At 35.8% G+C, this 12,953-nt stretch overlaps 2 protein-coding genes across 2 annotated transcripts; both read right to left on the bottom strand.

The window, feature by feature from the left end:
* Positions 1-4,718: 4,718 nt before the first annotated feature.
* Positions 4,719-10,079, bottom strand: LOC114536422 (glutathione S-transferase omega-1-like). Its single transcript, XM_028557778.1, has 5 exons — positions 9,886-10,079; positions 6,539-6,707; positions 6,176-6,273; positions 5,839-5,959; positions 4,719-5,252 (listed from the first exon to the last, which is right to left on the bottom strand). The coding sequence occupies exons 1-5, from the start codon at positions 9,982-9,984 to the stop codon at positions 5,035-5,037; spliced, it is 705 nt and encodes a 234-aa protein (XP_028413579.1). The 5' UTR covers positions 9,985-10,079; the 3' UTR covers positions 4,719-5,034.
* A 1,875-nt stretch (positions 10,080-11,954) lies between these two features.
* Positions 11,955-12,716, bottom strand: LOC114536383 (phosphoethanolamine N-methyltransferase-like). The gene has a single exon (XM_028557739.1). It carries the CDS (start codon positions 12,714-12,716, stop codon positions 11,955-11,957), a length of 762 nt encoding a protein of 253 aa, XP_028413540.1.
* Positions 12,717-12,953: the final 237 nt, after the last annotated feature.

Raw genomic sequence — 12,953 nt, 5'->3', positions numbered from 1 at the left:
GATCATTGAATGAAAGCCCGAGGCGCAAATACAAAGAGCAATACAAATTATAGAAAGATTATAATAATAGAGAGATAATATAATTAAAAAATATTTGAAATATAATGAATTGCAAACCTGAAAGACGACAGCCGTTAACAGGATTAAACATGACCGTATATGCTATAGTCAACGCTGCACCTGTGTTGGTGCCACCTCCAGTATATCCAATTTCATCGATTGCTGTATCCAACTCATTTTGAGATTCAAACAGTTGAGAAAATAGAAAACGCACATTTATACGCGAATTGTACGTTATCCAGCCACTCTTGTGAAATTCGGTGAAATCTTGAAATGGTCAGTAAGACGTTTCACGAATGTTTTCATTCTTTCAAAATCCTCCTCCTTGACGCTGCCGGAACTGTCTATCAAAAACCCGAGGTCAACTTTTCGCGTACATTCCTTTATGTCTGAAATGTGAGAAATATCAGAAGTCACCAGTCATTTGTCACTGGCTTTAGAATTACACTAATTCAGTGCAATAATAGCAGATTTCCGCTGTAAGCATTCAAAAACGCAGTAAAAATTAAACAAATATGGTAAAAAATTATTTTCAAGAGAGTGTTTGCCTGAGCTTCGTTGGACTTGGAAGTTTTAAAATTTTAATTTGCCGTATAGCTGGTGTGATTGGACAAGAGTTGATTCAATAATAATTATACGAATTAGTAATTATTTTAAACAAAAATCTTGTCCCTTGAAAGGCATTTAAGGGACTGTTCAGTGCCCGGTTACCGAGATTTGACGAAGCGTGAAAATTAATGGTCTTTGGGGCACTGCATTGGGTAAATATAACACGATTACGATAATCAATACCTCAAGTCCATTTTACGCTTAGTTAAATCTCGGTAACCGGGCTCATGTGAACAGCCCATAGCCAGCACGATTGTTGGGGGGAGGGGAGTTACTCTACATATTCAGCATTATTAGTTCCTTTGAATTTGATTGCTTTTACTGTCTGCTAACATGAATATAAAAATGTTACCCCACCACAACCACTTTACAATATCCAATGTCCTTGCATGAGTGTTCATTATTCAATTCATCGTGCCTTAGAATTTTTTAAAAACTATATTCGTGTAATCCTAATTATCACTTAACTTGCTTTACGTTAAGGCTCAGACGTTCCGAATTTGTTGGAACCAATTCACCTATGACGTGTGGAATGTAGTTTGTTCTTGATAAAGCAGTACTGCATTGTCTTTAATTAGTTGATTTCTTCCCCATATACATTGCAACTCAACATACTTTGTTATATACCTAGTGTTAAAATTCATCTTTTCTGCTTTCCTATTGGACAAAATGTCCACGCGTGTAGGGCTTCCAATCTCCATGATCACGCGTGATCAACACGAGCGGGCATCGAATTTCATAATTTTCTCCAGGGCATATTATGAAACTTGATACCCGTTGCTATGCTTCTCTAGTAATGCGACCGTGCAAACACAGGAAAGTGGCGAAAATGTATATTTTTGAGAACAAAGAATTTTACCGTTTTTGAAGTAAATTTTATATTGTTTCCTATTCTAATCTGTACAGGTAATGTCTAGGAATTGGCTCTACTTTGCCTCCGGTTTATTTTCATTTTGACTCTAGATATAATAACAAAATCACTTATTTACTGGCAATATTGTCGGATCGTGTGAACAGACCTTTAGGTCAATCTCAGTTCCCAAACCACGTGCACTAGCTTAGGATCGAACAGTCGCTTTCAAACTAAATTAGTCAAGCATAAGAGGAATATTTAAGCTTCTAGCTTAGTTTCTAAAGGTAACTTTACCTTCATCAGTTCCATTTGCGCTGTTGTTAAGCAATTCCGAAACCTCTCTTTTCGTACGAGTTGCCATCAATGGGTGCGTACTTGATTCTTGTTTTTCAAGACCACTATTCAGAGCAGATGCTAAAGACGAGAATTGAAAAATTTAAGTGCATGCTCGTGGCTGCCGGTGATTTATCATGTTTACAATCAGTACAACTGCAAGACAATTGCTAAATTCAAGTCTTTTTATCGCAATCTTACCTCCTGCGAGTACAAGACAACAAATATTAATTCTTGAAAAACAAAATCCATTCTTATGAACGTACCTACAGAAAACATAAGACCAAGGGCAGTAAGATGTTAATTTAGCATAATGCTTTTAGAATTGTCGAGATGTCTGTTAGGAAAACGATTAAATTTCTATATATAACTTAAAGCATAATTATCCACTTCGTTTCAATTGATACCATCAGTTTACTGATATCGATCTTTTTTGAAAAATAATGAATACACAGAATTCGATTCAGATTAACTAACTAGCAATATCGTCGTGTACGAATATAAATGCCCTGGTTGTTGCAATACGTACATAGGCAAAACCGAACGTAACTTTTAAATCGACTATTAAATTCGTGGCGTACAGCACTCAACAACAATTCTAGTGCTATATCTCTTGCCTTTTCATCATTTCTTGACATGCATTGACTCTAAAGAGGACTTTACTATAACCTATTCTGTAATCCTTGCAATCTAATTTTATCTAATACTAAAATTTTATACCGCTGAACAATCCTAATCAATTCCTAATATATAGAAGCGCTATTAATCAAACCTAATATGCCACGACTTAACTGGGGTCTCAATGCCTGTAAAAAAATTTCATTGTTCTAACCATTAGTATCGCACAGTATCGCCTTGTAATATAATATCTCCGCCACGTAATTTGTAAATTGCATTACATATAGGTTACCGGAATAGAGACGAAATATCAGATTTATCTTGAATATCAAGAACACAAGATGTCTACTCGAGAAATGTCTCATTTTGCATTTTAGGAAGCAAAATGTATTTAAATAGTTTGGACTTTAGTTTGTATCATGCGAAAGACGCGCACCAGGAAACTATTTGTCTGTGTTCTATACGTGACTCCATGCAACCAGACACATCTACACATGCCCTTCCTCTAAACGCGGCATGTGTCACTGGTTATATATATTACCTTTAGTGAATTTGCTGACTTCCAGTCGTTCAATAAATAGATAATTTTGATAATAACCGGCACCTGGTTGCGTTTAAAATAGAGTATATCAGAAAAAACTTACCTTTCTTCATTGAGTGATATATAATCTAAACATCTATAATATCTAAATATCTATAAATTAAGAACTCGAATCCAAATGATATGTCATTTGTAAAAAAGCGACATATTCAGACATCATGCTGGCATTCCAGGCATGCATGAAAGATAAATAGGCGCGCTATGAAAGAATTTCGTGGGAAACTTATAAACCATTTGTACAAGAATATGTCATTGGCAGATGATTCTCGGAATCGGTTTTTAGATTTGTCAGTGATGTATACACATGCATGTACCTTTGAAAGTTCAATATGCGGGGACTTAAAGACTTTGCCATTATACACTGTCTGTTTGTTATTGTGGAAGAAGAAGAATCCGGCAAGAATGTGCGATTATAATCTCTGTTATTGTCGCTTTAAAAGAAACAATAACAATTCTTGAATTTTGGATTTCATATTTAATACGCATTTGTTGAATAAATAATAAATTTTCCCTTGGTGTACGTGCGTATGAAAAATGTGTAAGTGGAAAGTACATAATATAGTGATGACGTTTATGAAGCCAATACCAAAAGTTAAACAAAGTTAATTGCGGTTGGGAAGTAAACACAAAAAACCCTTTCCTTGAGCTTCTTTGTTCATTCTGCACGTCTTTATGTATACAAATTACGTATAGTTAACATGCACAATACACTCGTCTTGTGCGTGTTCTCTTATAACTTCCTGCTTTCTTAAGGCCGACACACACCGGACGTGATTTGCCAACGCGACGCGAATATCACGAATTTTTCAGTTTTCAAAATTTGCTCATTTTGAAAATGCTGTGATATTCTTGCTAATTACCTATTTTCAAAATTTTCGTTCGGAATTGAATTTATTTGCTTCTGAAATGGAAAAATTCGCGTCGCGTTAGCGAATCGCGTGAAGTGTGTGTGTGGGCCTTTAGCCCAGCTTAGACGAAACATTTGAATGTCGATGAACATGCCAATTATGGTCTTCTGCAGACGTAAGCATACATGTACAAAATATGAAATGTTAAAGCATGACATGCATACAAAAATAAGTGATTTTTTGGCATACGGGCAAAATTAACTCATAATAGGAAAAAAAACGAGGTCGCAAAAGAACATTACAGCCAGAATATTTAAAAGCCCAGGAACTCTTTAATCCCCTTTTGAAAAGACAAAAAATAGTTGATAGAGTGATTATATTTTGACAAAACATGTCTAAAGCCATGTGCACACAGTAACGTTTTCGATCGTGTACATGCCAAAACGGTCTCAAACATCGTCAATTTACCATAGAAGTTGAAGCCAATTTATCATATTATAGGCATATTTTCTCTTAGATCGTGTGGATGTAGCGTCTTTTGCTACAGATGAGAATACAAACTGTGGTAAATTGCTCTTATTGATTCCTTTTTTTTAAATAACAACGACTTACAAGCTCATTAGCACATGCAATTTATAAGATATAAACCTACTGAAAGACCTAGAGATACTTAACAACAACACATGGCGTTCTTCATTGTCATGGTCCCCATGGAGAGGAGAGCTAAATGCTAACTACAACATGGGCAGGGCGTCTAAACAATAAAATAGACTAAAACTATTTGAAAACGCTCGAAATCGACGCTCGTGTGCACATGGCCTAAGTTAGAAGAGAGTTCATTATTCCTTTGGATTGAAACTTTTCAAAACAGGAAAATGAAAAATACTAAACCCAGCTCTAAAAAACTTATATAAAACACTATATATGAGCATTGATTGGATGAAATTGGAGTAATTGAAGAGTCTGTTTATATAGCCTGCAACCATCAATTTTATTTCTATCAACTACATACAAGATTCACCAGGCATAACTGGCTCCCAATATTAAACTTTACGGAGAGAGCGAGTACGCTCATGTTTGAAAATACATAATTAGAAAGAAAGCAACGTCAATTACTCTAACTCATACTCAAGTTTACCAGTGAGATATCCCTCGTAAAATTTCAAGTGTTTCTCTTTTGAAAATGCGGTTTCTTTAATTCCAGGCTCATTTTGCATCAGGTTAAACCAGTTTGCCAGACATGGATAGGCGTCAGCAGATAGACTATATATAGTAGGAAGGCGTTCGAACCAAGGCCATACCATGAAATCCAGCATTCCTGCCTGATTACCTGGATAAGAAAGTGTCGTTTTTTAAGATGCCGGAAACAAAGAGTATACCCATGCAGTGTAGCGGTACAATATATGCATGGCATTTGTCGTGACTACAAGACCTTGAATATTATCATATTTTAATTACAAGTTTGATTCCAAAGAGGGGACTTCGTCCAGACGCACACATGCATCAACACTCAGGGAGTAGTTCTTAAATTGACCCCGTGTAAAACTGTACTCTTTCGCGGGTTGGTTTAATTTTTTCAAATTTACAAGATTATTTTTCTAATACGCTAAACATCATGCCACTTACTGTACATTAACTTGCTTTAACCTTTACATTATTGAGTTACTGTTATACCGTTATGCCACTTCAAGCTTAGCTATAGCCGGATTTTGAACTACTGCCGGGGAAGATCGCGTTTGTATCAATTGTTCTGATAAGGATGTGCAGAAAATCACTGATAACGTTAACATTCATTCAAAAGAAATAATGTATAATGTATTAAAAAAATCATTCAAATACGGTTAAAATTCCTGTTGACTCGCCTGTTAAAAATAATAAAATCAGCGTCAATAGTAAACAATTTTTAATTTACCTACCTCCAAAATACTTTTCTTTCTTATCAGCTAAATATTTTTCAACCTCGCAAATACTCTTTGCCAAATCTGCTTTGGTTTCCTCGGTACGTTCTCTCAAATGCTTGTAATATGGTGGAATGAACTGTAGAATAATAAATATGAATCTATTTCACCTATTTCATAAAACTATACAAGGAAAATAGTGTGAACAATATGAAAAACAGCGATAACTTGAAAATCCATGATAAACATGAAAAAAAAAATAAAACTGTCTCACTAACTGCTTCTTTATGTCATCTCTGACCTATAGATAAAAAGGGAGCAAAGGATACAACCTAAAATTGCAGCTCAAACTAACCGTTTTCCCGTATTTTTCGACAAAAACTCTTTGTTTGGCTTTCTCAATGGGATCCTTTGGTTGTAATTGTTTCTCGGGATAAAGTTCGTCAAGCAAATCTAAAAATGGTGGGAAAAATAAGGGCTGCAGATAAAAATAAACAACAAAACTCCTGCTGAAATCTATACACGAAAGAGCCGTATTAAATTCCTATAAACATTCGGTCTTATGGGCGATGGCTTTCACTGACCTGACAATCCTAACGAATGACCGAGGTCGATACCCATTCGAATATACTCTAGGCAAATACTTTAGGCAGGGTTGCAGATAAAGCTATTCTAAAAGTAGTTTATTATGTACGTGTAACACACAGCATGTATATACCTGCAACAACAAGAGATTCATTAACAGTGCGACCATCAGGAAATTCAACGGAGGGCACCGAACGAGCTGGATTGATTGCAAGATACCACTCCGGGAGATCATCACGTAATTTGATATTCACGATATCATAATTTTCAAGTCCCTTGGCTGCCGCTACTATTCTTGCTCTCTGTAAAAGTTCATTCACAGTCAATATATATATATACAAAGTATTCGATTGTATAGGTCGGATAACACTCAGGGAGAGCGTTGTGCACTGACCTGAAAGTACACTGGATAAAGCAACTATATATATATACATTGGAGAACGTCGTTTTGAAGAACTCCCCTTCATTGCATTTCGACATATTTACGGACAACCCCCCCCCCCCCGCTTCTCCCTATGGTATTATAGGTGATGGGCCCATGGGCCTGAATTTTTCATCCGCTGCTGTCACAAATTATGAGTACCAGTTTTTTCGTACTTTTAGTGACTTGAATATAAACCACGGTTCCAAGGACATTGCAAAGATTTGGCGCCCTCCCGATACTTAACTGGCTATGTAGGCAAGCAGACGACTGCCCCAACGTAACCAGGTTTTTGAAATATAAAGTATAAGGTTAAACGTATTCCCGAATCAAACGGAAAGTTCATTCCTAATAGTATTGCGATAATTTATGGAAAATTTGAAAATTTTTAAGTACTCAAATTACGCAATACCTAAAAGTACTCAAATTAAATTAGCCGCGATATTGCCCTTATTGAATTCTTTCAGTTTATTTTCTCATGCAAAGTTTAAAAAAATCACCGACAAACCATGCTTTTATTTTATATTCATTATTATTATCAGAATTATTATAGGTCGTGCTTTTTTTATGCACACGGTGGTAGCGCTATCCGGCTTTGGGCATTCATATACAACCGGCCCCTGGGCAGGCTGGTCTAGCGCTTTTATATATACTGCATCTAATATCCAGGCTTCATAGTGCTAAATAGTTTATTTACTGAGTAAAAATAACAAGTATCAACAACTATATTCACGTTAGAGATGTCTAAACAACACAGCGTTGTTTCTGCTAGTTCTTTATTTGATAAATTTTATTTTCATTCATGGTCCCAATGCATAACACAAACTCATAAACTTCGTATATAGACTCTGGAGGATTTACAGTTACTCGATTTTTGTGTCAGAAATGTTTAAACCTCGAAGCAACCCTATGCCGCTCGTTGCTCCTATCGTCTATCGATATATCGTGAATATTGATCAAGGTCTTGACAGCACATGCGCAAGAAAAAATTAGGTGTCTCAGGGGGGGGGATTAGTTCCTCCTTACCAAACCACACCACAGAGAAGCAAATCAAGCAATGTTGTAAAATTCACAGCAACGACACAGATTCCTCGATATTTTTTTGTGAACATGGCGCAAAAGGGCTAAGGAATTGTTAAATAAGACAAGTGAATGATGGAAAAACCTGAATGTATGACTGACTGGCTGGCTACTCACAATAATACTGGAAATTTTCAAACCAACTTTGCACTAAAAAGGGATTACATCTGTAAGGCAATTGAAACCTTGAAACAATCATTAACCAAACAATATCAATGAAAAATTGTTAAAGAAATCTTTCTGTTCTGTGAGATGGCCAGGATTTGCAAAGCCTACAGAACAGCATGTTGTTGCTTGATGATAATTATGTGAATTTTATGATGAAAACCTCAAACCTGTGTATTCTCTGGTCCAGCTTAGCTTGATGGTATACTGTAGTGGGTAAACTAGACCCCGAAAATGAATTCATGTAAAAAAGGTACAGTTTTGTCACTTTTCAATCTTGTTTTAATATTTGGATAAGTGCGCCTCATGTTACGATTGGTATATACAAACTTGACAGACATGTACACTGCCCTAAATCAGGGCTATTAATGATTGAAGTATAGTTCATCCACAATAGTGTTTGTGATTGTTGTAGCAGAGAGCAGAACTCTTTACTATAAGAAGTGCTTTCAAATATGCTATGAGAAATATAATGATATGGTGGCAAATTAGTAGCATTACTTCAATATACATGTAAATCCTGCGGACAAAGCATGCAAAATTAGGCATAACTCCCAGTTTTTAACTAACAAAACAAGATATGAGAGTAGATTGATTTATTTTATTTAAAACTTTGCGAAATATGGTAGAAAAAAATGCAACAGGTAATAATATATGATGTTCACACAGTAAATCTTGCTCATGAGCTACCGTAAGGTAAGGTATGTAAACAGTACTAACAATATGTACGTCATATGCAGGAAATTGAGGCACACTTATCAAAATGTTCAGGGAAGATTATTGTCTACCTATTATACAAATTGCTTCATTAAGAAATGCTCTAACATCCATAAAACTAATGATACAGAGTTGTATCATCTGGTAAAACTGCCAAATAATATGGTATCTTGACCGAAAGGTCTCAGGTATACAACTTGGTTTTAAATCACAGGATTTCTAAATATATAACAGCTGAAAAATTCAATACATAAATACAATATAAGATGGTTGGTTTACTTAACATTTATTAGTTGATTAACTATACACATTTGTTTTGTATAAACAAGCAGAGCCTACCTAGCTGCCACACTCATCAGGGGAATTTGAATCTGAATTCAACCTGATGAGTGTGGTAGGCTGTCCTTGTTAATAAACCAAACAAATTTAATAAATTGTATTAAGAAAATCAAGTTTATTGATATATGTTTATTATAAACAGTTTCATACTACAGGATGTCAATTGAGCATTCTGCCAAATAACTCATTTACAAATTCCATATATAATAAAAATATTGCTATTATTTCTATTCTATATGTATAATTTCTCACATCGCATTCTTAAAACCTCGAGTTCAAAGGTTTGTTTTCCCGTGTCTTAGAGTAATAGCTTGCGTGACGGCAGACAGATATGCTTTAATAAGGGCCTGTTTACATGGAGCGAGTTGAAAACTGCATACCTGGTATAATGAAATACTAATGCTTCATGTAAACAGGCCCTAAATATCAACTTCATTTGCTTTTGTCTTATTTATAACTCATGACCGTGCCATGGAAGACAATCACAACTTAAATATAGTCAGGAGGACAAACACATACTTTTATCTCACAAGTGATATTAAAGCGAGCTTGCTTTTACATGACAAACATATACATATATACATCTATTGCCAGAGTTATGATTTAATAATTATACGTATGATTTAATAATTATACCTGACACGAAATTGATAGCCTGGCTATTAAATTAATAGAAACTTTCCCATGAGGTTTAACATATATCAATGTTACAAAGTAATTTGAGTTTAATCAACCCTGACGGCTGACGATATTCCTACCTGTGCAAAAGGGCAATATCTCATACTATAAATTCGAAATTTCTTCGTCTTATCGAATTCAGGTTTTGGATCCCCAGTCTGTAGATGCTTGCTTGACATTATTAAGGGTTCTGAGTAGACCTCCAGCGATTTTTTTCAATTTTCTATTCTTTGGATCTTGAAGTATGCAAAATGTATGACTCACTGGACGACACTGGTATGTACATTGGACAATACTCACAACCCAGTCAATTCTTTTACATCACTCAAATGGCGATTATAAATAACAAGCGAATAAATCGGCAAGTGTTTTCCACTTTCACTCTAGGTAATGATTTCGTTAGAATGTCTGCTGGCATTTCTTCGGTTCGAACATAGCGAATCTTTACTTCCTTGTTTTTCACTCTTTCTCTTAAGAAATGTAATTTCGTTGCGATATCTTTGGATCGTTAATGCGTCACTGGATTATGACACATCTTTATGCATGATTGCTTGTCTTCGCCAATGTGGGTTGGTCGATGAAAACTGGTATACCAAGATCTTCTAGGAGTGCTCGTAGGTAGATAGCTTCTTGGACTGCTGCAGCCATAGCTTGGTACTTCTGCAGATGATTCTCCCAGCTAATATGGCACCACCGTTTTCTTCAAACTTAAAGTAGCATCCTGTGGTTGACTTGCGGTCGTTGAGATCTCCATTCCAATCAGCATCTGAGTCACTCACTAATCACATTGAGGTTTGAATTCTTTGAGAATGTTAATTGTAAAGCAATAGTTCCTTTTAGGTATCACAGGACGTGTTTGGCCGCTCTCCAATGTGATGTGTTGGGTTATCTAAGAATCGCGACAGTTGATTGAAGACGTATAGGATGTCTGGGCGTGTTTGCTTGCCAATGAATAGAAGTGAACCAACTAGACTTCTATACAGCTCAGGATCTACTAACTTTTGTTCTTCGTTCCCTTTAACTAGCTCTAGATTTACTTCTCCAGGTGTCCATGGACACTTGATAACTGTCATAGAGAGCGACGGACAGCCAGTGAAACCTGTCAAAAATCCTGAATCGGTTATTGTGTTTCCTGGAGAGACATTCGTTGTTGAATCTCAAACTAATGAGACCGCGGGAAGATACTGGATAAGGGCAAGCACGTCACAAACAGGGTGAAATGAACAGTCTCCTTCGATTCATGGAAAAATTTATGTAAATGTAATTGCAATTCTAGTGGTAGGAGACGATTCTCTAGGCAATCGGGATCCTGAGACTAGAAGAAAAATATGCAGAATTGAATCACCTTATAATGTTTTAAATTGCCCTTGGAACACCTATCCAGGGAATTTGTTTCCTAACAATGTAAATATACATCTGTCTTCTATGAGACTAGATAGATCTCTACTAAATGAAAAACAAAAAAAGGAAAACTTGGAGAGAAACGAGGCATATGTCGAACTTTTCCTAAACTTGGTTTATACAATAGGATATTCAATAAATAATCGCCGAATGATCCTAACAAAGTCACCATTACTTCAAGATCCAGAAACCTGGGGATTGGTTCCTTGAAAGCAAAACCTAACCGAAAGTGGTCAATTTTGTTCTCACATCGTAAATTTACCTTTTAACAAAACCGTCCAGTGAGGCTTGATGTCGGATATATTTGGCGGACTTCAATCTGCAACAAGCTTTGAAAACATCGGAAAAGCACATTACCCAATGCATGCTCTTCGTCATAGTTTCAGACTATAAATATTCCGGGTTATTATGATTATTCGTATATTTAGAAATTTATTCTTCATCTATATATGGTGTTTACAGTCAATGAATACTAAAATATTAGAAAAGCGGGACAATTCTCAGGCTAACTACGCTGTTGAGTATGCGACCAATATGCACCCCCAATTGTAAGTAGTTTGGCAATAATAAAGTAGTTTTCAAAGTTCCTGTTTGAAAGCACTTTTCTCGGCTTTAACTTTCATTTCTCAATTATATACGCTCTGTAGATTATTATATTAATGTTAAGTTAACTGGAAAGAACGATTTTCATATCATATATTATTGCTAGTTAATGTCAATTACTAGTCTCCCACATGCATAATGTAGTTCACGACATCTTTTCAGCGATTATTTGGTAAACATTTGGGGCAAAAACGGTTACTGTTTTATCAGGGTTGACGATCTGGTCAAAAAACTTGGTCTTACTAATGGATGAAATGCTTGTTGCATCATAATAATCCGAGGCACAAAAAAATGAGAAAAACTCGTCTGCACTTGGGAATGTGTATGAACGTTGATAATATTCACTGGTGACAACAACAAAACCTGATTTCCGAAGCAGCGCCTCAGCGTCAGATTTCTTAACGTAATAAACCGGTACTTGTGGCTTCGCCTTTTCTTTATCTTCAAAGAATAGATCAACAGCTTTTTTGACAATGTCGGCGTCATCTTCTTGACTTTGAATCGCAATCTTGCCTCCTGGTCTCAGACATTTGAAAGCAGTTTGGGCAAAGATTTGCTTTTCTTCATCGTTCAGCCACTGAAATACGAAATTACTGAAATGTATATCGTAATATTGTTCATTGAAGTGAGGAAATTGACTCGAACTGTCGCCAGGTTGAAATACGATATTTTCCTGGGTACCAGAATGTTTCTGAATTGCAACTTTAATTCTCTCAACGTCTGGATCAACACCAACTACTAAACCTTCTTTTATACCAGTTGTCTCCGCAAGGAATGAAGTAAGTTCACCTGTTCCGCATCCCATATCAAGGACTTTGTCTCCTGATTGTATCTTGGCTGACAGGGCGAAACTTTTACCATACTGTATCTGAAGATCGTTAATCACTGAATATTGTATTGCATTCATTTTCCTCCCAGCGTCTATTGATATAAGAAGGTTTAGTTTTAAAGAGAGCTATTATTAAAAAGTGCGCACAGATTTGTCCATCCAATTAAGACTTATTAATGTATACTCTAGGTTACGCGTATACGGTTAAGTTCTTATATATGTCATATTTCAAAAAGCTAGGTGAATAAATCGTAATGACTTAGTTTCATACATATTTTACTATGCATTTGTGATCCATGCGTAAAATATTAAAAA

The sequence above is a fragment of the Dendronephthya gigantea genome, unplaced genomic scaffold (genome assembly GCF_004324835.1).
Source record: "Dendronephthya gigantea isolate DGI-Jeju-01 unplaced genomic scaffold, DenGig_1.0 000135F, whole genome shotgun sequence".
Classification (NCBI taxonomy): Eukaryota; Metazoa; Cnidaria; class Anthozoa; order Malacalcyonacea; family Nephtheidae; genus Dendronephthya; species Dendronephthya gigantea.
This window is presented reverse-complemented; position numbering and strand designations above follow the sequence as displayed.

Coding starts and splice junctions, on each gene's coding strand:
- LOC114536383 (XM_028557739.1), bottom strand. CDS start 12,716: ATGAATGCAATACAATATTCAGTGATTAACGATCTTCAGATACAGTAT.
- LOC114536422 (XM_028557778.1), bottom strand. CDS start 9,984: ATGTCAAGCAAGCATCTACAGACTGGGGATCCAAAACCTGAATTCGAT. Junction 6,708..9,885: donor GATATTGCCCTTTTGCACAG/GTAGGAATATCG, acceptor GAACTTTTACAG/AGAGCAAGAATAGTAGCGGC. Junction 5,253..5,838: donor GAAAGAAAAGTATTTTGGAG/GTAGGTAAATTA, acceptor TTTCTTATCCAG/GTAATCAGGCAGGAATGCTG.